The sequence below is a fragment of the Micromesistius poutassou genome (assembly GCF_964030765.1).
Source record: "Micromesistius poutassou genome assembly, chromosome: 20".
In the NCBI taxonomy this organism is placed as follows: Eukaryota; Metazoa; Chordata; class Actinopteri; order Gadiformes; family Gadidae; genus Micromesistius; species Micromesistius poutassou.
In genome coordinates, this window is record NC_140290.1 from 14,055,399 (window position 1) to 14,078,131 (window position 22,733).

The window sequence follows — 22,733 nt, forward strand, 5'->3', positions numbered from 1 at the left end:
GTTGGAGAGACTGAGATAGTGTAAGAATTCTGTGTTTTTGGAACTATTCATATTTATAATGTTACACATTTTTTCACGTATTTAGAGTGGGATTAACGCAAGGAATGTCCATCTTCTCTGCTTGATTACATTTTAAGGAGGAGCGTCATGCTTGCTATTTTCTCAAACACTTTCATATATTATAAAATAACAGAGATAAGCCTATTGATAACCATTGCTGTTTTCCTTTAACCATTGGCATATTCTTTTTCATAACGCTATGTTTGGTCTGCTTCCATCTTACCTATGGATCCATAGGTAAGATGTGTGTTAGCAGGACCAAGTCTGCGTGTGTTAGCAGGACCAAGTCTGCGTGGCTTTGATCCATTCACTGTTGGCAACAATAATACCATAGCTTAAAGGCCTGCCCGGTCCTTTCAGGGAAAAATGTGCTCTAACAATTACTTCACAAGTCACCGGTAGGTCTAAATGTTCCATGACAGAGAGCAGTTAACTAACCCCAGGAGAAAATGCCTCTATAGTATTGACATAATGTAATGAGCCCATGAGCCCAAAACACCCTTCATCAAGTGTTGCTTCATTACATTGACTCCGTTCTTTGTCCCTAAGAGTTGCGGCATTGTCCATGCATGGGTCCTTGATTTCATATCATGCGCGTGTAGACATCCAGACACTCATGTGTACCTTCTAAAACCACACACTCTTTTTCTTTTTCTCCTTTTCTTTTCTCTGTATTTCCTGTCGAGGGAATGTGTTGCTTTGATGTGGCAGAGCTACCCCCCCCCCCCCCCCCCCCCGCCTATTTGGAGTTGCTATCTCATATATCGCACAATAACCTGAATAGGTGGATTAACACCAAAGGGTCTTTCAAAACTATTCTTTGTCATGAAACTGTTTCCGACAGTGTAATATATTGCGATTAATTGCCCCTTTTATTGCAGGGATTGTTGCCATAATGGTAATAACTCTGCTGGTTAGCGTAGCCTGCTGTAACCGTCCAGCCTACTGCCCCACTGCCACTTCAAATGATCTTCAAATGATCTCTTCTGGATGCCCTTTAGGCTGACTTAAACCCTTACAGTATTAGAGAAGCAGCCTATTCCACCCTGATCATTCTGTGTTCAATTGGAATCACAACGGGAACACATCTCTGTTCCCACGCTCCTATGATCCCCCAAATCAATATTCTGTTAACACACATTTACGATTCAACTTTTGTTCGTACATTTGGTGACTTATGGAACAAGGCTTTTACTTTTACGATCTAAATGCTGCTGTTCTATTGTATTTAGATCACATAATTGGTCTTTTCAGCAGTGTCATTCATGGCTAGAAATAGACAAAGGTGTTCAAAATCAACTATAGATAAATGCAGAAAAATATTACTTTCGTGGCAAAAACAAACTTAAATTAGGTACTTGTTTCATGTTGTGATAGTGTGAGAGTAACAATGAAAAAGTGACATACTAGGCTAGTGTTCACCTAAGGACACATGCACTTTAGTAGGGTGGACCTCCATTCTTCATTAGGAGGATGGGGGTGCTAAATAAACCACAGCATGGTTTGACTTCGAAAAACTAGTTATAAATAATGTTTTAAAACGTTTTTTTCGTGGGTGTGGGGCTGACTAGCAAGTTACAACAAATTATAAATGGTCCTCATTTATGTAACACTTTTATCCAAAGCGTTTTACAGTGTTGACTGACATTCACCCATTCATGCACACATTCACATACCGTGGTTGGCGGAGTCTACCACGCAGGGCGACAGCCAGCTCGTCGGGAGCAATTAGGGTGAGGCATCTTGCTCAGGGACACCACGACACTCAGCTAGGAGGAGCCTCCTGAGCTAATGCCGCAAATGTATTACAAAATAGGCCTATATGATAAATGATCAGTCGATAATGGGTTTGGCCAGACAAATCAGATTCAACTGTGCAACATCTTAGTCAAGGCCACCATCTTACATGCCATCTTACCCATCATTGATAGAAATGTACTTATAGAGTGAATTATTCCTTTATCGTATGACAATGTTTATATGTGAAGCACTTTGAGTCTGCCTTGTGTATGAAAAGTGCTATATAAATAAAGTTGCCTTGCCTTGCCTTAAGTTAAGTTGCTACCTTTCTAGGCTTCACTGTGCCATTCACTGTGAAGCTCAGTGTGGTTTGACAACAGGGCCGTCATAAGATAAAAGATGAACAGGACTTAAAGCTCCCCTAAAGAAAACCCCTAAAGAAAGTCCCATTCTGCAGGTCGTCTTAAAGATAGTCGACTTTGGAACAACAACCGAGACCAACCCTGATCCCACATTAAATTAAGGATTTTACGTAAAAAGCTCCCTTTCTTCCCAACTGGAAATCACTTGTCATTTACATTATTTATGCTTGTTTGTCTCTCTAACTAACGGAAATCATGTACAAAGAAAGCTCACCGCAGACCTAATCTCACAGTACCATTCTCCGCAGGCAGAGATCGGTCAAACATCCTGCCGCCATTAAAAGGGCAGCTGACTCCATTCAGTGGACGCCATAGTTAAGGGCTTTCACAGTGCTCCAATGAAAGGATATATGATACAAAAAGATGTCTTAACATGTTACCGCCGCTGCTGGAACAAGCCCAGCCGCCCGGAGGCCAAGGGTATCCCTTCTCAATATAAACAGAGTAGGGTGTCCAATGAAAAGAACATTTCAACACTGACTAATGCTTCTGTTGTTGGCCAGTTCCTGTTAGCCTGCTCTCCCAACGCTGTGTGTGTGTGTGTGTGTGTGTGTGTGTGTGTGTGTGTGTGTGTGTGTGTGTGTGTGTGTGTGTGTGTGTGTGTGTGGAGAAGTGATTCTTATAGAGTAAACAGATGGACCCAAAGTCACGCTTATTTGATTTTTTATTGTTTCATCATTCATCAACTTTAGAGCAATCAGGTCTTGACGGCTAATAGAAATAAAAACTTCAGATGTACCATATAAAAAATAAATTACATTGATGAAGGAATCACATTTAAAAAGATTCACGAAAGTAGCATGATAATTATCCCCCTCTCCCTCTTAATACAATTATTAACTTTATACTTTTACTACGCATGTAACTACCTAATGTGTCAAACATTTGAAAACTTTACAAACATAAACTGGTACATTTACAATTAGTTAATGGTTACATTTTGAATAAGGTGTATCAAACTTTTTCTTTTTTTTTGGGCTAAATTCCACCCCTGGCATTTTGCGTAGGGGGCCAATGTCGAACCCAGGCACTGACGAACCGGTCACGGTTGTCCTGTATGTCCGCTGAAGTCATTTTCAGTGAAGAAACAAAGAGACTATTTACAGCATTGTACTTTTCCATCGGTCGATGTGTGCGTAACAACGGGAGCGTCCAGGTGGGGGGGCAAAGTGGTGGATGGAGAGGACACTCAGTCACTCTGCCTCCGAGCCGCCCGGTTCTCCAGGGGTCCTATCGTGGTTCCCTGCTCCCTCCGCCGCTTGGCGCTGTGGGCCGCGGGGTCCAAAGCCTCCGAGGGGGCCGCCTGCTCCAGGGGCTGGTGGCGCTCCGACTGGTTCTGCAGCCGGGTGTAGCGCTTGCACTTGCAGGACGTCACCACCGTGATCCGGTAAGTCCTGGAGCTGCCGTCCTGGCACTGCAGGCGGATCCGCTGGGTGCGGGTGCGGTCGATGACGCAGCGCCACTCCTGGGCCTCTCTGCGGCTCCAGTAGCGGCCGGTGTTGTGGCTGCTGCCGATCCAGTTGGGCAGCAGGTGGGCGGGGAGGCATTCCCCCGCGCACACCAGCTCCTTCACGGGGTTGAGGCTGGTGCACTGGCCGTCCGAGATGTACTTAGTGGAGCGCAGCTCCCGGCAGCCCACCTGGTTCTGCTCCAGACCTGAACCACGTGACTCAAAGTTACGCACGACATCTCCTTCGTGCGTCATGGCTCTTCTAACGACCAACTTTTATTTTGTATTATTTATCAAAATAATAACATAAATAGTTAATGAATGGATATCATCCACATTGTTATGGTATTTTAATGCACTTTATAAATGATGTGAAACTATTGTGTATATGTAAACGAATATAGCCTAATTATCTATTATAGCTAGGGCTAGGCTATATCTTGTGTTGTATCCTCTTGTAAATTGTTTTGCACTATGATCATTTCTGGACATCTTCAATAAAGCTAGAAACAACTTAATGAGTTTATTTCATTGTTTTTATTAATTTCGGAATAGGTTATATTCTGTTGATCTATAGGACCTACACGCATTTCCTTCAGAAAGCGATCCCAGCGTAGGGAATCGTACGAATGAAACGCTATTTATTAATTTATTCATGACCTCACCTTCGCGCGGAGACTCCATCAATCTCCCGCCGTTCTGCGCGCGGTTTAACGACTCGTTGCTCGGGACGTCCGGGACGACGTCCAGCACCGCGCCGTCCTGCAGCTCAGTGGCGTCGTTCTTCACACTTTGCCCCTTCCCGAAAAGTACGATGAAAAAGAACAGGCGGTGCCATTCGCACCTGCTGGGATGTTGCATCGCTGCTCCGGGTTCGGTCTCAGCCTCGAGAATGTTTGTGTAAAAGGTAACAGGTGGGCCTTTTTTTCTTACGAGTGGTGCAGTCTTAGGCCTACTACAGTCTTACTACACATGTGTCTCAGCAGCCTTTATATACCCCCTGCTTGTGTTCATAACAAAGCACCGAGTTTTATGAATGAAAAAGGCGTTTTTTTCCGACTTGAATGGCCACCTCCGTCACACCACGCGCGCCGTCATCACTTCCCAGCCCCTTCCCATCTCTTCCCAGTCCCTTCCAAGTCCCTTCCCATCTCTCACCAGTCCCTTCCCATCTCTCACCAGTCCCTTCCCATCTCTCACCAGTCCCTTCCCATCTCTCCCCAGTCCTTTCCCATCTCTCCCAGTCCTATCCTCTCCCCTAAACCTGGGCTGGAGAAACTGGCCTGCAACCCTGCCTGTCAATCACTCAATGTACGAACATATAGGACCCAATGGAGAAGGGAGAGAAGAGGACCCCCCCCCCCCCCCCCATCCCACACACACACACACACACACACACACACACACACACACACACACACACACACACACACACACACACACACACACACACACACACACACACACACCGGGATACTGTAGAGATCAGAATATGTACAGTATGCCACATTTCCGACTTGCGATTTCGTCAGACAATGTTGTTGCAGAAAGTGAAATGTGATTTATCTAGACAGTTCAGATTCTGTCCAAAATCGTTTAGTTCTAATTTTAGATTAAAGTAAAGACAGTCGGACTGCTTTTTATTTGGAACATACGTCCTACTGCCACGTTTATGTCACAGATGGACATATTTTGGGGTACAATTATACAAGTCAAACAATTTGAAAATACATTAAAGGGTCATGATATCAGTGTCAGCCTATCGATATATGATTTTGTGTTTCCTAGTATACCTGTAGGCTGTAGGCCTATTGTAGGCGACAACAGTTGACTTTACAATGGATCTCCACCCGCTGGTAATTAAATCAACAAAGTTCCTCAACCACCACGTTACAGTCGCCGCTTCATTCATGAGATCACCATCCTTAACCACAACCTTACTCTGGCGGAACAAAGACCACTAACCACTTCATCCTACCGAAACTATGCCCCCAGAGCAGGTGTCCGCTTACAGGCCGTTCCCATGCGGTGCTCTGACAAAGAGCGTGATCCACCTGCCTCCCCTTTGATACCAGAGGAATAAACCCCAACCCTAGACCGTCTGGCACACGCCATTACTACTAATAAAGACACGACGGCTTCTTCCTTCACTTTCTCTGTTATTCTTCCAGAACAAACCGGCTTCTCAAAAGGGACCTTGCGTCCTATCCCGGGACGGCTAGAGTCATATAATATGAGGTGGGGTCTCACCTACAGTAGATCAGATCAGGTCTTTTACAAGCTGCCCTTACACATCATATGATACCATCAAAGCCACTGGATCCGACGCGCTATTTGCTCATTTCTACATCTCCAGGAATCGGGAACTTGAACCTCAGGCTTTTGTCAAGGTCTATAGTGAGTGTTTGGTGGCGGAGGTGCGTGATGATGGGGGGGGGGGGGGGGGGGGAGGGTAGATACACACTCCACCACAGGATGTGGCGGTGAGTTATGGCTCTATTGACATGTAACGTGACAGCGTCCTTGCTTATGTCCCCAAGCGGTATCCTTGGGACGGGACGATGTCTCCCGTGGGACGGTGCGGAACGTGCGGGACAATGCGGCCCCTCAGAAAGGCTCTCACGTGGACCCCCGCACCGCCGCGGGATGTAAGCAAGTGCGCGTGAGAAATTGCGCTCAAAGATGATGTTCATAACGATGCATCCATACCGCGGTGGGTGAGGGTGGGCTGCGCGCTCCGGAGTCAGATTCACCCTGTGTGTGTGTGTGTGTGTGTGTGTGTGTGTGTGTGTGTGTGTGTGTGTGTGTGTGTGTGTGTGTGTGTGTGTGTGTGTGTGTGTGTGTGTGTGTGTGTGTGTGTGTGTGTGTGTGTACATCCTTACTCTGACCATAATAACCAAACGTTCTATCTTTAACATCATATCTAAGCACAACCAATTCTCACTTCAAACCAAACAAAAGTAACCATCTAAAACAAAATGTCTCAATCTAAACAATCTTTACATTATAACTAAATATGTTTCCCCTTTGCTTTTAAACTTGTTTTATGCTTCTTTTGTTTGATAAACATATGCGCCAACAATGCCATCTAGGGGCCACATTTATAATATGTGAAGCCCTCAGGGACTTGTCCCGCTTTCCGATGATCAACAGTGTTTCTGTTTTGGTAAGGGTTCGGTGGGGGACTGTAGCTGCAGTGTATAATTTCAAAGCAAAAACATCAGATACGTTTCATCATATTGAGGAGTTCTGGCCAATGATAATGAAGCTGTTCAATCGGCAAGAACAGAAATCCTTTTTGGACTTTTTTTTGGACTTCATTTACTGTCAGCAATCAGCTGCCTAAAATCCATCATTTTCAATGTGGGATTCACAAAAACAGCAACGATTTTGTTACACATTCTTTCAGTATACATCAGATCACACATTGCACCTCGTAGGCCACCGTAACCCGAGTCCTTTTTCTCTCTCTCTTTCTCCCTCTCTTTCTCTCTCTCCCTCTCTCTCCTTCTCTCTCCCTCCATCTGCCTCCCTCTCCCTCTCTCTCCTTCTCTCTCCCTCCATCTGCCTCCCTCTCTCCCTCTCTCTCTCTCCCTCCCTCTCCCTCTCGCTCTCCCTCTCTCTCCCTCTCCCTGGGGTCAGTGTTCATGGGCCAGCCCTGATTGGCTTACAAGGCTCCATGTTAGGACCCAACCTCTCCTGTTTTTATATGCTTCCATTAGGTCTGACCATCCAAAAATACATTTCCCTTCACCACTGTTTAGTGACTAAACAGTCACTAAACAGTTCCCATTAAAACCCAACTATCAGAATATCTTAAATAAGTTGCCTTACGAATCAATTTGATCTGATGTCAAGATTATCATCTGAAAAGTCCATCACCAGCCATTGAACATATTCTGTTTATTACTATATACTTTACTCTATCTATATCTACGTCTACTACTAAACACGTAGTCCAAGCCCAGAGTGCAAGGCCTGTACATGAAGTCGCTTCCTTATTTCTAGAATGCTTAGGCTATAACAATAAATATAATTATATAGGCCTACGTTTATTAATACAACTTTATCAACAGCTGAAGCAAAGCAGCCGTGATGGTTACATAGGAATTACAGAGGTCAAATCTGGTTTAATACAAAAGCACCAAGACTACCAACAATTCTCACATTTAAATATGAATAACCCTTTGTTTAACCCTTTGAGCGACAATCTGAATCAACGAAGAGGACCGCTGCACCGTAATCACAACGAAAGGAGAAAAACCATGATCAGAGCACACGACGACATCAGTTGATCGTCCAACCCTGCAGGCCTCCTCGCTATCCTGTAGCCACCAATGGGATGAAACCAAAGCCAGCCCAGCCCCCCCGGCTGGTGGTGGTGGTCTACGGCTGCTGGTCCTCCCTCTCACACACGGGTCCCTGGGCCGAGGTGGAGGGGCAGCCCAGCAGCTCCGCGGTGCAGCCCCCCGCGGCGGCCACCTGCTCCTCCGCCCGCATGCACAACGCCTGCAGGAAGTTAGCCGTCTCTCGGACCAGGTCGCTCTCGTCGTCTGCGGGAGCAAAGATCGAAGAGACGCAGCGTTGAGCCTTCTTTGTTTCCCCGGCATCCCCGGCAGAAACAGCCGGTACAACCAACCGTAAACAGTTTGATTCTTCTGCCATTTAAAATAGTTATGAACAGTAACAAAATACGTTTTCTACCTGTTGTATTTGTTTCCCTAGAATTTGCCCCAAATTAATTGAATTGGCGGTCCAACAGGTGACGGATAAATAATTGTAATGTTTTTTAACAGCCACTAGATGGGGAAAGTGTAGGCTACTTACTGAATGCTTCACATCAAGAAGAATCCAGAATACATTCCGATGTTATTTGGATTGCTACTCTTTAACCTTATATTAGAGAGCCTATACAGCTTAATTATTTGAATCCTAATTATATCCTTATGTAAAAAACTATTTGAATCCTTGCATCTGTTATCACTAGAGTACCACCTAATCTTACACTATTTCATATATGATATATTAGAATCTAAACAGAAGTGACCCATCTGAAGCCTTGAACCTTTGAGTTCTTTGATCCTGGGAGCGTCGTGGTCGGCTTTCGGCGCCTGCAAGGCCGAGCACATCTTCTTATGGGAGAACCAGTGGAGCTTCTGGCACGCCACACTGCAGTAGGTAACCTAGGAGACACGCCGCAGACCTTACACACTCCTCGTGGGACGGGGAGAACCGGCACTACTGGAATCACGTGGCGATGTTTAACTTGGTCCTTTGGCAGATGCTTTGCTCCAAAGTAGCTTTACAAGTGTGTGCGTGACAACAATCAAAGCACACAACGTTACCAAGTGAGTGCTGCATGACCTATAGTTGTAGACTGATCTCTTTTTTTTTTTAAAAGACAGAAATAATGACAAAATGAGGTGAGAGGTGTCCAAGTAAAACGTGGGCGTACGGCTTTGCAATAGGAACATCTCTTCTCTGCTCCCCTCTCTCCACACGTGAAGCAGAAGTCTGCGTCCGCCAGGGCCATCTGCCCCATCAGAGCTTGGGTCAGCACGGAGAAGGCGGTTGGGTCATCTCCCTGGAAACACAACCACCGCGGACATGGTTTAGAGAGAGAGAGAGAGATCCAGGCCTGGATAGTGATGGAGATCACCATCTGAACTGGATCCAGCTTATAGTTGAACACGGAAATGATAATCACTGCAAATGTTATATGGTTTATTCTTCTGTTGTAATTTTTTACAGATCAGAACAAAACCATTCACACCAATTAATATTATCAGTGTCCAGAAGGGGAGAACTCTCCTTCTGGACGCACACTGATGAATATGGAATTAAACAACTCATCTTAATCTGAGTAAGATCGGCTACTCCGATTTACAGATATCTCAGCGTATCCCGTTAAATACCCTTAAAGGATGATGATGATGATAACATCATATGCATGTCTCAGAAGGAATCCCTAGGCTATGGCACACCTTAAAACCCACTTCAGGATGTTTAGTCTGGCTGTTCCGACTAAAATACAACCCGGCCAGGCCAGCCTTAACCAGAACACATTATGTTGAAGCAGCTACGGGTTGACTCACGATCTCTACCGGAGCGATGCTCTTCACCAGCTGCTGGAGCAGAGCGGCCTCACAGTGAGGGAACTTCCGGATGCATTCGCGGATGAACTTCTCCTGGTTCTGCAGGAAGCCGTCGCTGTCTCTGCCCTCCAGCAGACTGACAGCAGCAGGTGTGAAGGTAAATACCACACACACACGCACACGCACACACACGCACGCACACGCACACGCACACAAAAAACGTATACGTTAGAATAGCTAAGCTTGGGTGTGTCAGGAGTGTATTTGTGTGTGTATATATGCTAGTGTATGGGGGGGGGGGGTCCTTGTTTTTCTTTTTCTTGTTTGTTTAATCATCAATATTTCGTTTTTGTTTCGTTCTTCTGGTTGTTCATTATTTCCATAATTCCTGCCTGGAATTTTTGCTTTTGGGATTCATTCCTAAAATGTAAACAAATGCAACCTGCACTCTTATCGCTGAGCCATTGTTGTTCCTGAGTTTTGTTCAACAGAAGACCAGTCCGATTCAGAGTCCAGAGGAAGCCCCAGCAGCAGGAGGAGAGAGAGCCCACCTCATGACCAGCGCGTCCAGGCGGTCGTCGCGGCCCCGGAGGTGCGTCAGGCAGCGCTGCAGCACGCAGCTGATGTAGTGCATCTTCATGGCCAGCACCTCGTTCATGTCCTGCTGCCGCAGGCACTGCTCGCACAGCAGGTCCATGACGCCGTAGCACCGCTCCAGCGCCTCCGCCGCCACCAGCAGGGGGCTCTCCTTTACCAGCAGCACCATCTGGTGGCCAGAAAATACTTAATCCGTTGTTTCTTTTCTTTTTTATATATATGTATACATTAAAAAAATATATATATATGCAGTATATATTAGTTTTTTTTACATTATGTATGTACATATTTATATGTAAAATACAGTATGTCTACATATTATCAATCAGCACAGGGCTGTAGCACTGTCATGGCTTGTAATAATCCGAAATGAAGACTGTTGATGTACTTCTCCTCTCTACCTTCGGCCCTACTATTTCAATTTATGCCGCAAGATAAAAAAGTGGGATTAAAAATATGTCAAACACACACATGTGTGTGTGTAACGACGCACCCCAGGAACCTGCTTGCTCATGCTCATTCCTGCACGATTCAAACTAATAGCGTGTCCCTGCTGCTGGAGATATATTTAGATGAACCTGAGTAGGGCGCGTGGAACACAGAGTAGGAGCTGGTTTCTTACACATGGAGGCTCGCATGTTCAGAGTGCGTTGGGCTACCCAGGAACTACACTGCAGAGGGTATACTCCTTGGGTTCACACACACACACACACACACACACACACACACACACACACACACACACACACACACACACACACACGTGTGCATACCCACAAACACACACACACACACACACACACACACACACGCATGCATACCCACACACAGGCACACACATACCCACACACAGGCACACACATACACACACACACACACACACACACACACACACACACATACTATGAACAATTACCTTCCCTGCTCTTCCTATGTCATTCAATGTTGTGGGTTTCTACCCGTTTGGTATGCTACTGCGGTAGGTAGTGCCCCCTGTGCTGCAGCCCTTGAGCTGTGGGGACGAGGGGAGGGAGAGCCAATCACCTTCACAGGGTTGAGGTTGGTGGTCATGATGATCTTGTGGAGGGGTCCCGCCAGCTCGGGGGGCAGCTTGGGTTCAGTCTCCTGGCCCTGCGGTGTGGTGAAGTAGTCCAGCCTCGCCCGGGGAAAGAAGTTATTGATCACGCTCACACAGTCGTGCTGGCCTGCAATGAGAACGGCAACGGCGTTAACGATGGGGGGTTTGAGCGAAGGATTTGGATTGTTTGATCTGCTATTATTCACAACAAATTCAGATGACTTTATTAATGCTGGTTGGAAATTGCCAGCCCTCTATTCTATATAAGGCCGCATTACGAAACACATCAAGTTGCATTGAAATGATTCCTGCTTGAATACACCTCCACCCCTGGATCCAACAGAATTAACACAGGGGGGGAGCCCCCATTACATTGACACTAGCATTCGGGGGCTCAACCAAGCCGGTGGCTCACCGACGAAGGCGGCCATCTGAGCAGCCGTCCGGCCCACCGAGTTGACCACGTCGACGTCCGCGCCGGCGTCCAGCATCATCGTGGTGATGTCACTTTTTCCTGGGAACCACAACGCGCAACGTAGGAGTCGATCAGTGCTCCGTCATCAGGGATTCATTCATTTCCTTTTCATGAACATCGTTTTATTTCACACACATTCAATGTTCTACAGAAAATGTCCCAAGATCTGACAAGTGGGAGCTCTAAAGGAGATTTAGAATTAACAAAAGAAAGTTGGACACATTTCGGAAAAAGAGGTGCAGAGACCTACCAGACAGGCCGGCGAACATGAGGGCGGTGTAGCCGTACTTGTGCTGGTTGCAGTTCACGTCGGCCCCGTGGCGCAGCAGCAGCGCACACATATGGGCCTTCCCCTTGTACGCAGCGTGCATTAAAGGGGTCATGCCAAACTGGATGAACGAAGAGAGCAACAGGACTTTGTTGTATTGGTTCTGCCTTAAAACGAATGATCTGAATCTATAGCCACCGCTGTGCCTTTGGTTTGTAGGCTAAAGGGAGAATTGTCTGAGATGATGTACTAACATACTGTAGTGTTTTTAACATTTATCGTGGTTAATTGCACCACGCTTCTACTTCTGTGAAGCTGCTGTGTCTGGTGTGACAGGCCTCTAGGCATCAACAGCTATGCAAGTAGTAGTAAAACAAATAAAATATAATTGACTGGATATTTCAAATTTAAACTTGTGTAATATTCGCTGAAGGTGTGTCATTGTGTTGAAGCTGAGGCTATGTTAGGCAGCGATGGCTGGTGGTTCTGTTAAGCACATCAGTTCTTGAAGGACAGGTAGCCCTTGAGAGACAAAGGCATCCGAAGGGGCTGTGAGTAACATTGAGTGGCGTGGCACCATTATCCAATACTGCTCCCGGCCCTCCAGTCTCCTCCATATGTCTCTCCACAACAATAAGAAGCATATGCTGTCTCCCACAATGGTTACAACACACATTAAACATGACGTCATTATGTGAGGACGAGAGTTTTTTTAAACGGGTGACTTTCCAAGTGGTGTTGTCAATCTCAGACGATTATTGAGAGAAACTCGTTTTTTTAACAGAGGAAATCTCTCTCATGATGCTCCTGCTGTTGTCCCTCTGCTGATAGGGTTAGAGTATCAACGGTTTTCCAGTAGGGAAAATAATTTGTATATGAATGCCAAATGAATGAATAAATACTTAAATAAATACACATAAAATAGGATACCTCATCCAAGCAGTTGACTCGCATATCTTGGTTGGCTAGTAGCTTTTCAGCCTCTGGGACGTCACCTGAAGAAAGGATTGACATTTAAGGTGCAGGACTAATAGGGTCTTATGAATATGTAAATATATAAATATTTCAATATATATACACATATTGAAGCAGCTTTTTTGAATGTAATTATTATAGGTATAATTATTATAATATAACTAAACTAAATTTTCAGTCTTTCATTATTATCACGTAAAAAATAACAATAACAACAATAGCTAATGCAGTAATAGCTGAAAAAATTGTTATCCAAAAGCCAGACAATATTATTCAAGATAGCTTGTACTCACCAGCAGAGATAAGTTCTAATATTGTCCTCTCGGATACTGAAAGATCCCCCTTTTGAGGCGCAGCCATGGTATACATGAGGTAGGTGTTGTTTTGAGGCTGAATTGCAAAAACTTTAACCTAGGCCTATTAACAATGGTGTTTATATACAGGAGGCAGGAGAGGTCTTTCTCTTGCAGAGATTGGTCCACCTTGGAATATACCATCATACGAAGGGGGGGGGGGGGGGACCACCAGGGGCAGAGTGCTAGACAGTGTAGAACGCATGGGTGTGAACGGAGCTAAATGTTATGAAAAGAGAATATCTATTTCAGCTGTGCGTGGCAGCAGTGTGGGCCGTAATGTAATTCATTTGATTCATTTTCTTAACTGAAACTTGGTCAGAACAAAGCAGCAGCATTTTGATGGAGACAGCTCTTCCCAAATTTGACTTTATGGGTGTTTGTAGGTCTGGAAAGAGGTGTGGTCACTGTTTTATTTGAGAATCTGTCAATTCACGGCAAACTAATGTAATTTGGTGATTTATCACAAATGGAGCCCACGCCACGCCCCTTATGGGAATAAAAAAAGTGAATGTGCATTTCACGCATAACCTTATGGGGATATGTAATAGAGGTCTGATTCTCAGTTATGCATGTTGGATTGGTTGGGTGTAGGCCTGGGAAGAATTTAATCTCAAAATATTGCAAGCGAGCTGCTGGGTAAAGGCTGCCCCACACTACACGATTTTTTAATCTTATGCGATTTTTGAGTCGGAGTACACCACACACTTAACGAGAATCGCAGCCGATTTTTGCTCTCCGATCCTACATAAGATTAGAACACAAGACGGAACACCACACACTACAGGATAATCTTATCCGATTCTCGGCCGTGTAGGCTACGTCATCCAGCACGAGACAAGAGATCGAGAGACAAGAGATTGTAGATCTAGAGCAGCGGTTCCCAAACTTTTTTTCCTGCGCACCCCCTTTACGTCCCAACCGGGTTGGCGCACCCCCGATCCCCACTTCAAAAAGAAGGAAAAAAAACGCAACAAAGCTTTGTTTTATCGCCATATAAAGACTCATGTTTAATCATGCGCAAATAACCAGAACACGCATGACAATAACAACAACAAATATACAACAAATAGGACAGCCAAGGGACACGACTGACGTTGTGTGCAAGATCTGCTCATGTGTGATACGCGCAATAGACGGGCAGACGACCGATCTACATGACCACTTTATGCGCCTCGCAGAAGTTAATAGAAATTATGATAAACAAAATATCACAGAGCATAGAGCAGGATTGTGAACGTTTACAATGTATCATGTCAATTTACAATCTGCAAAATGTGTCTGTGTTAGGATATTGATGCTGCGCGCCTCTATTTGCAACGGAATTTGTTTAAGATATAAAAACATTTAATTTAACACACACGCACTAAAACAGATATTTTCGTTTTTAAATAAATATTTGGAAACGAAAATTGAAAAGTGAGAATTGAATGCGCTTTGGCATTATGGAGCACCTTCGGGTCAGCGTGTGTGTGTGTTTTGCGTGTGTGTTTGTGTGTGCGTGCGTCGCTATTATGTTGACTACACACTCAACATGCCGAAAATATCTAACATGTTGGATAACCCCGATTTTGAGATCGGGAGGTCTTAAGTTTATGAGATTCTATCTTAGAACACAACGGCAGACAGGATAATCTTGGCCGATTTTCGTCCCGATTCGGCTGCCATGGGAACGCCACCCCGATTCTCGTAAGGGGCAAATCGGCCACGATATCGGGACATTTATCTTGTAGTGTGGGGTCAGCTTAAGGCGCCACAAGATGGAGCATTTGCTGAGGCTTTGGGATTCACTTCCAGTTGGGCTGGAGCCCGTTAACTGATAATCGTATAGGTCCTTGAGACCCTCTTTGATATAAAAGAGACCCCAGGTCTATAGCTCACTTGTCCTTGACCCCTAAGTCACCTACTCCTGCCACCGTAGGTTAATATGGACGGGGGGAGTGGTTGTGCAGCACTCTCCTCTGTTCTCATCCTTGAGCAAGGCACCTGCTCCCCGGGTGCTGCTTTGCGGCTGCCCACTGCTCCAGGTGTTCACCGGCTCCCGGATGGGTCAAAAGCAGAGAAAGAATTTCCCCCAAAAAAGGGACAAAAGTTTAACTTAAAACTTACATGAGCATTTCAGTCAAAAACATAAGTAGTCAATACACACTGAGGATGAGGAATGAGCACCATGCCCGTAGCCCGCAGCTATGAGGTCCGAGGTCCGCATAGCAAACCATACCAATTGGAAATTACATACAACTGTATAATATCATCTGATGGGAACTTCTCCGAGATGAGTGAACCCACTAACAGCTGGAATTAGAACACTATGAGATTATCTTATCCCTATGGTTACTACCAACGCCAACTTTTGTTGGCGTCAGACTATCTTGGAAAAGGTAGTCTGACGTCACGAACAGAACGCCACCTGCGTGCAGCAGAGTGGAGCGATCCCATCGTCTTTTGGGGAGAATGGCGAGTAAACATTGTATAATTGGGGTCTTATTTCGGTTACAGTGACGATATGACATAGATTACTATGTTGACAATCATACAAGACAGAGGCCTATAACCACGTTTTAAAAAACGTGAAAAGTTTTAATTGAAGGGTGTACACTTGCAGCTGTAGTAACAGGTTGCCACCTCCAAGGGGCAGCACCGTGCTCAGTAGAGCCCTCGGCGTGTGATTGATGTGAAGGGATTAGAGAATAGGCCTAGTGCTGTAATCCCTGACCCAGAGAGGAGAGCTGAACGGTGCCAGGGAGATTCAAAACAAGAACGTTTTCCATGTACTGGCTTTAAGATGACTATTATACTGTATCTTTTTAATAATTTGTCATATATGTAAAAATTAGGGAAGTCAAAGTCAAATTGTTTTATTTATGAAATGCCCAGGGGTCATTTTTTGGACATGGCAGCAACAACTATGTAGTATATTACTACGTAGTTGGATATTATTATATTATGATTAGTATATTATTCTATTACAAATATTACAACATTTTAAAAAGAGCCTTGAAAAAGGGAAAAAAATAAAGCACAAGAAACAACAGAAATATTATATAACAGGTAAACAAATACAAAGTATTTCATTTTGTACTGATCTGTGTTGATTGTGCAGCTTGGATTTCCAGACATCCTGGATGAGGACAGGAATCAGATATATTATGAATAAGATTGTATTGGTTTGACTTATGTTGGGATGTTTAACCACAGAGGTGTACTTTCATGCATTTGTAAGTGTCGGAGTCTGAAAGTCAGAGACAGGGAATTAGCCATGTCCACTTTCTGACACGTGTGTCCTAAGCCTGGCACAGAGGAGAGCGGGAGAGAGAGGTGAGTCTATTAAATATAGCACTGGGCACCGGGTTTGCAGGAAGGCAGAACCACTTTCAGACCGAGCTTCTCTGAGCGGAACACACTTTTGGCAAGCATTTTCCTCCTTTTTTACCAAGATTCGGTCACTATTCTGTAAACTGATGATGATGTTTTAGCTTTTCTTTGATTGCATTTAGGACTTTTATGAGTTCCGGTAAGCCGCAGAAGCCAGTGCTGACAGGCCAGAGGTTCAAGACCAGAAAGAGGGGTGAGTAGATGTCTAAAATGCATTTAATACTGAACTGCTGATTGTGCTGCTCTGTTAGAGCAAGCATTCTATATATTTAAAATATTTAAAACGTCTAATGTGGTATGGTCGTGGAATATAATAACACAAAGATGTGTGTGTGTGTGTGTGTGTGTGTGTGTGTGTGTGTGTGTGTGTGTGTGTTACACGCGTTCTCTTGACACACTGATCACACAATGGCTGATGCAGAGCTAACCCCCACATGATCCTGTTCCTAGAATACAATTGACAGACTGCTATGTCAAGGATGCTGTGCTCACTCGCCAAAGACAGGGTTAGGGTTAGCCAGCGCAGCATCACGTGCTGGGACTCCTGTTGCATAGAGAGCAGTAGAACACGTCTCTCCTGTATCTACATACAGATGTGGCACAATAAAGTATTCATGAAGGTTACATAAGCTACCCCATGCAAAGTCCCAAAGGCAAAAGCTCTGATAAAACACAAGGCATACATGTATTCTATACAGAAATTATAAGTTTGGGATATAAATCTAGAATTTATTTTTAGTCTTAACTGTACTTTACTCAATGGCCTTGTATGTTTCAATTGTTTACATGAATATCTTAGAAGATAACAGAATGGGGTCAGCCCCAGCCCCAATGGGTCAAATGCTCTCAGTACTGCAGCTAGTGATGGTCAAATGCTCTCAGTACTGCAGCTAGTGATGGTCAAATGCTCTCAGTACTGCAGCTAGTGATGGTCAAATGCTCTCAGTACTGCAGCTAGTGATGGTCAAATGCTCTCAGTACTGCAGCTAGTGATGGTCAAATGCTCTCAGTACTGCAGCTAGTGATGGTCAAATACTCTAGTGCTGCAGCTAGTGATGGTCAAATGCTGCTAGTGCTGCAGCTAGTGATGGTCAAATATTCTAGTGCTGCAGCTAGTGATGGTCAAATGCTGCTAGTGCTGCAGCTAGCGATGGTCAAATGCTCTAGTGTCATTTGTTGGGTACTTGTAGTTGTTCAATCTAAATAATAAAGATTCTTCTCCTACTTTGTATTCTTCCAGATGAAAAGGAGAAATTTGAGCCAACCCTTTTCAGAGATACTATTGTCCAGGGCCTCAACGAAGCTGGCCCGGACCTGGAGGCCGTGGCGAGGTTCCTGGATGTGTCCGGGTCACGGCTGGACTACCGGCGCTATGCTGACACTCTGTTTGACGTCCTCATCGCAGGGAGCATGCTGGGTGAGTGACGGCATGGCTGGGATTTAAAGGTGCCATGACATGCCATCAGGTGTGGTATGATCAGCCGTTACAAGCCGTTTTGGAAATCTGCCGGCTTGTAACGGCTAATCACACCACACCTGGTGACATGTCATGGGACCTTTTTAATATCATCATATTCAGACAAAGAGGTAAAAACTCTTTGCGGTCATTAATGTGCTTTGTTTTGCTGGACAGACAACAAAACCTGAAACAAATGTTGTGCTTATTAAGAATTGACAAAGATATTTAGATAATTTGGCAAATGATTTGTACCTTTCTTTATAGTAGAGGTGAAGTACGTAGGCATAGTCCTCACATTAAGCCGAAGCAACAAGCAAATCTAGAATCCGATTGTATTTAGCCTACGTCTATGCAGATGAAGCGAAGTAACTCTTAACTAAAGGGAGTATTATAATGAAGGGAAGCCTTCACCCGGGCTTCACCCCCTGTGACGCTATAGTCGGTAGTATCCGGTCGGCACTGGGACAGATCAGGGTTGTACAGGCAACGCTCTCCAAGGACAAAGAGATCCCGGCTGGCTTTGTACGATTAGCACTGTAAGTCCCCATTACGACCAGATCCCTGTCTCACAGCAGGGAGAGTGGCTTTATGTCATTAAACCGATTCGTTCCAGTAGGCATTTCCCCTGGAGTGTGTGGCCTTCTCATTTGAGAATACATTTTCATTGAAAATTACAGCTTTTAATGTCCACTATAGTAGTTATGGCCTGAAGTATATATTTAAAGAATAGTCTTTGAGTAGCCACAGGGTAGATCAATATTTCGTTTCCTATCTTTCTTGGCTATCTTCCTTTAACTCAAGGAAACTCAATCAAGGACACAGGTAGACCAGAAATAAAGGTCCTTCCCAAAGAGAGACCTACCGGATGAGTGACCTCTCCTTAGTGTAGGGGTGCAGCTGAAACAAGGCACATTTATTTCTTGAACCTTATTATAAATGAGTACTATTATTGCATTGATATCTCGATAGCATATAATGGTGTAGTACACCCTCCTCCCTCCCCAGTTCTCATCCATTTACAGTGTCCTTGGGTATCTTCAAAGGCGCTTTGAAAATCCAATTTATTATTATTTGTTCTTCTTATTATTAATCTAATCTTTAAAGGGGTCATATTAGGCGTTGTATTTTTGTGGCTAATAATTTCAGTGTGCTACTAGAATAGTTTTGCATGATTTAACGTAAAATATATACCTTATTAATCTCAAAGTGTTTATTGCTGCAGAACCGCTTTTCGGATTTCGGCTTTTTTGTCAGAAACCCTCGGCTTTCGCTCCTGTCTCTTTAAGGCAACCCCTCCTAAAAGGCCCAGTCTGATTGGTCAGCTGGCCCGCTCTGTTGTGATTGGTGAAATGCTAAGCAAGCGTGTCGCCATCTCCCGCCCCTGTAAACACAGCTGTAAACATTGCCGGTATCGATGGCTTTGGTTCAGCCCGAGTCTGATAGCGTATCATCAATTCAGGCAAAACAAACAGTGTTGCTGTAATCTTTCTACATCAAAACAACAACCATGTGTTATTTGACTGACCTCAATGTATATTTTATAAATTCTTGTTTCGGTGCACATGTAAAACATTGTGCCAGAATGCCAAGCTGGTGGAAACCCTGTTTGGTATGAAAGTTACCTAACAGCTAGTATGATAGGAACCCTCACGTTTTCCCCAGGGCGCCCACAGTCTCAGGTCTGCGGTCTCTGAACATTTGTACTGGTGGGGTGGCCTTTCTGGTTCAGTCTGGCTTTGAGCTTATGATTTTAGGGGTCTGACCGTCTGGATTGTCACCTTCATGTCATCAGGTGTGTCCTTTTGTCCTCTCCAGCCTCTGGAGAACTGCCCTGACTGTCAACACTTGAAGCAGTGTTCACACTGGTCAACTGTTCCCTGCTCCTGACTTTACTTCCTCCTCTCCTAGTATTCATTCTCCCTGGGCTGGGGGCCCTCATGTGACCTTTACTCAGGGCTCTGTCAATCTGGTGCATTGCCTTTGTGTATGAGAGTCTGTCCTTTGGTCCCTTATCCCCAATCTGACCACAGATCTTGAATTATCTCCCTATTGTAACTTCAGGAAGCCTGCTCACAGCTGTAGGCCACACATTGTGTGGAGCTGAATGAAGCTTGACTTGAAGGTGCTCTGTCTCGCTCAGCCTCCTAACTTCCTAACTGTTTAGCTGGAGCAGTGAGTATCGTTCTGCTGAACTCAGTTCTTCAACTGTTTTGTGCTGTGCTTTTGTGACCCTCTATGATAGGGTTATGGTTAGGGTTAGGGTTAGGAGTCAGCGTGCGAGTTTGACTGACAGGCTAACCCTGTCCAATCCTAGCACTTGAGGCGGGACTTTTCCCTGATTGAGCCTACGAAAAACAAAAACACAGGAGAAGGGGACTCCCCCTGGGCTGGACTCTGTGCCTGCTACCTTAACAGACCATGTCCATGGATTAAAACAACAGCTATATAACACAATATATGACCTGATCCTACCAGATTGACTGCTGACCAGCCCTGCATAAACAACCAACTAAACAAAACCATTTTATCGCGTGATAAATCCATGCATCAAAAAACAGTCTATAGCCTTAAATACTTACACTAATAAAGTTCTAGGCTGTGAGGACATGATTCCTGCTTTCATCCCTCGTAGCCCCGGGAGGGACACGCATCCATGAGGCCGACCAGAACAAGGTGACGGCCCACTGCGTCTTCACCAGTGAAGAGACGCATGCCTCCATACGCCTCTATGCTCAGGCAGGTCGACTCTGCTCCAGATCACGCTCCTAGAATGCTCCATCGCATGTACACGACAAAAAGACACCTGCTTGTTTTGTTTCTGCACATTTAACTGAAAAAGGGCCCCAAAGCTTGTGTCTAGAGCTTGATGTGGCCGCCGTTTCTCACAGGTTTTCCATAAGCTCATAAGGAGATACAAATACCTGGAGAAGGCTTTTGAAGAGGAAATCAAGAAGGTAAGCCTACAGCAAGTGGTGAGCTTATTTGCAAGGATTACAAATATGCAATACAGTTGGATATACTGTACATTCTGGCATAAAGTATCAATGGCTAGGGTTATGGTTAGGGTTAGGGTTAAAGTTTTTTGGATCACTTTAGACGATTTAGTGTTTTTTAGGTATTCAGACGATTCAGACTGCTGACTCTAAACTAGGTGACAGACACCTTATAGACCCATTTCACATAGGGCCACATGATAGTAACAACACAGGTGTTGCTCATTAACGATGGTCTGCTCTAATAACCCGTGCCCTGGTGCATCAGTACAGACCCATCATTTGATGTCTCCTAACATCCTCTTGTGCGTTGTGTCTGTGGAGCTGTTGCTCTTCCTAAAAGCCTTCACAGAGTCGGAGCAGACCAAGTTAGCCATGTTGACGGGGGTGCTGTTGGCCAACAATGATCTCCCCCCGCCCATCATTGTTGGCTTGTTCAGCGAGGGAGTCGTCAAGGAAGGTGTGTGCGCACACATACCCTCGGCCACGCGCCAACGCACGCACGCACGCACGCATGCACACACTCATTATCTTTGGTGTTGGTTATTCTCTGTATTGGTGGATGTCCCATACTACTGCAGGGATCTCAGCATGCTTCGCTGTGAAGATGTTCAAGGCGTGGATAGCAGAGAAAGATGCCAACTCGGTGACCATGGCCTTGAGGAAGTCCAACCTGGACAAGAGACTCCTGGTGAGGGTGACCCACGAATGCCTCGGCTCCATGGCCTCACCGAGCCACCGCTGGTCCAAGGCCATCGCTGGACAGTCAGTGGCCATCCATGTTTGGTTGTGTCGAGAGAATCTTTCATTCCGTCTGGCCACAAAATATATCAGTAAATAGCAGCTTTACGTAAACCTCACTTGCTTTGTACCAGGTGAACCTTTTTTTTACTTTTGTTTTGCAGTGCACACAATGAATTAACATGTAAAGAAAACGTAAAGGTGCGGGCGTCTATCCCATGATGGAGCTCCTTAATATGAATAAGAGGAATAATATCTATATCATGAAGGAGTGAAACAACGTTTTGACCCGTTCTCACCAGGAGCTTTTCCCGGCCAACAAGCAGAACGTGGAGCACTTCTCCCGGTACTTCGACCAGGCGGGGCTCAGCGAGCTGTCGGAGTTCCTCCGCACGCAGCGCTGCCTGGGGACGCGCAAGCAGCTGCAGAAGGAGCTGCAGGAGAAGCTGTCCCAGGACTGCCCTATCCCAGAGGTACCGCCTCCTTCAAAACCAGGAGCACACAGAACATCATGGACAGAGAGGTACCACCTCCTAACCAGGAACATACAGAACACCATGAACAGAGAGGTACCACCTCCTAACCAGGAACATACAGAACACCATGAACAGAGAGGTACCGCCTCCTTCTAACCAGGAACACATAAAACCAT

General features: G+C 45.1%; 3 protein-coding genes across 3 annotated transcripts in view; 1 reads left to right on the forward strand and 2 right to left on the reverse strand.

Moving 5' to 3' along the window:
- Positions 1-3,360: 3,360 nt before the first annotated feature.
- sostdc1b (sclerostin domain containing 1b) lies at positions 3,361-4,533 on the reverse strand (the record flags this gene model as incomplete). The annotated part of the gene is made up of 2 exons (XM_084484337.1): positions 3,361-3,878; positions 4,338-4,533. The coding sequence occupies 2 exons, from the start codon at positions 4,531-4,533 to the stop codon at positions 3,412-3,414; spliced, it is 663 nt and encodes a 220-aa protein (XP_084340463.1). The 3' UTR covers positions 3,361-3,411.
- Positions 4,534-8,058: 3,525 nt separating this feature from the next.
- LOC311364848 (ankyrin repeat and MYND domain-containing protein 2-like) lies at positions 8,059-13,520 on the reverse strand (the record flags this gene model as incomplete). Its single annotated transcript, XM_084484338.1, has 10 exons — positions 8,059-8,225; positions 8,738-8,855; positions 9,128-9,256; positions 9,768-9,903; positions 10,319-10,533; positions 11,409-11,569; positions 11,858-11,956; positions 12,168-12,306; positions 13,116-13,180; positions 13,454-13,520. 10 exons carry the CDS (start codon positions 13,518-13,520, stop codon positions 8,059-8,061), a joined length of 1,296 nt encoding a protein of 431 aa, XP_084340464.1.
- A 3,497-nt stretch (positions 13,521-17,017) lies between these two features.
- Positions 17,018-22,733, forward strand: part of bzw2 (basic leucine zipper and W2 domains 2) — a gene marked incomplete at its 5' end in the record, with an annotated part of 7,542 nt that continues 1,826 nt past the window's right edge. Inside the window, 7 exons of the mRNA XM_084484673.1 lie at positions 17,018-17,081; positions 18,129-18,305; positions 20,980-21,083; positions 21,236-21,301; positions 21,665-21,800; positions 21,922-22,031; positions 22,384-22,554. Coding sequence (XP_084340799.1) covers positions 17,018-17,081; positions 18,129-18,305; positions 20,980-21,083; positions 21,236-21,301; positions 21,665-21,800; positions 21,922-22,031; positions 22,384-22,554 — 828 coding nt within the window. The remainder of the gene's footprint in view (positions 17,082-18,128; positions 18,306-20,979; positions 21,084-21,235; positions 21,302-21,664; positions 21,801-21,921; positions 22,032-22,383; positions 22,555-22,733) is intronic.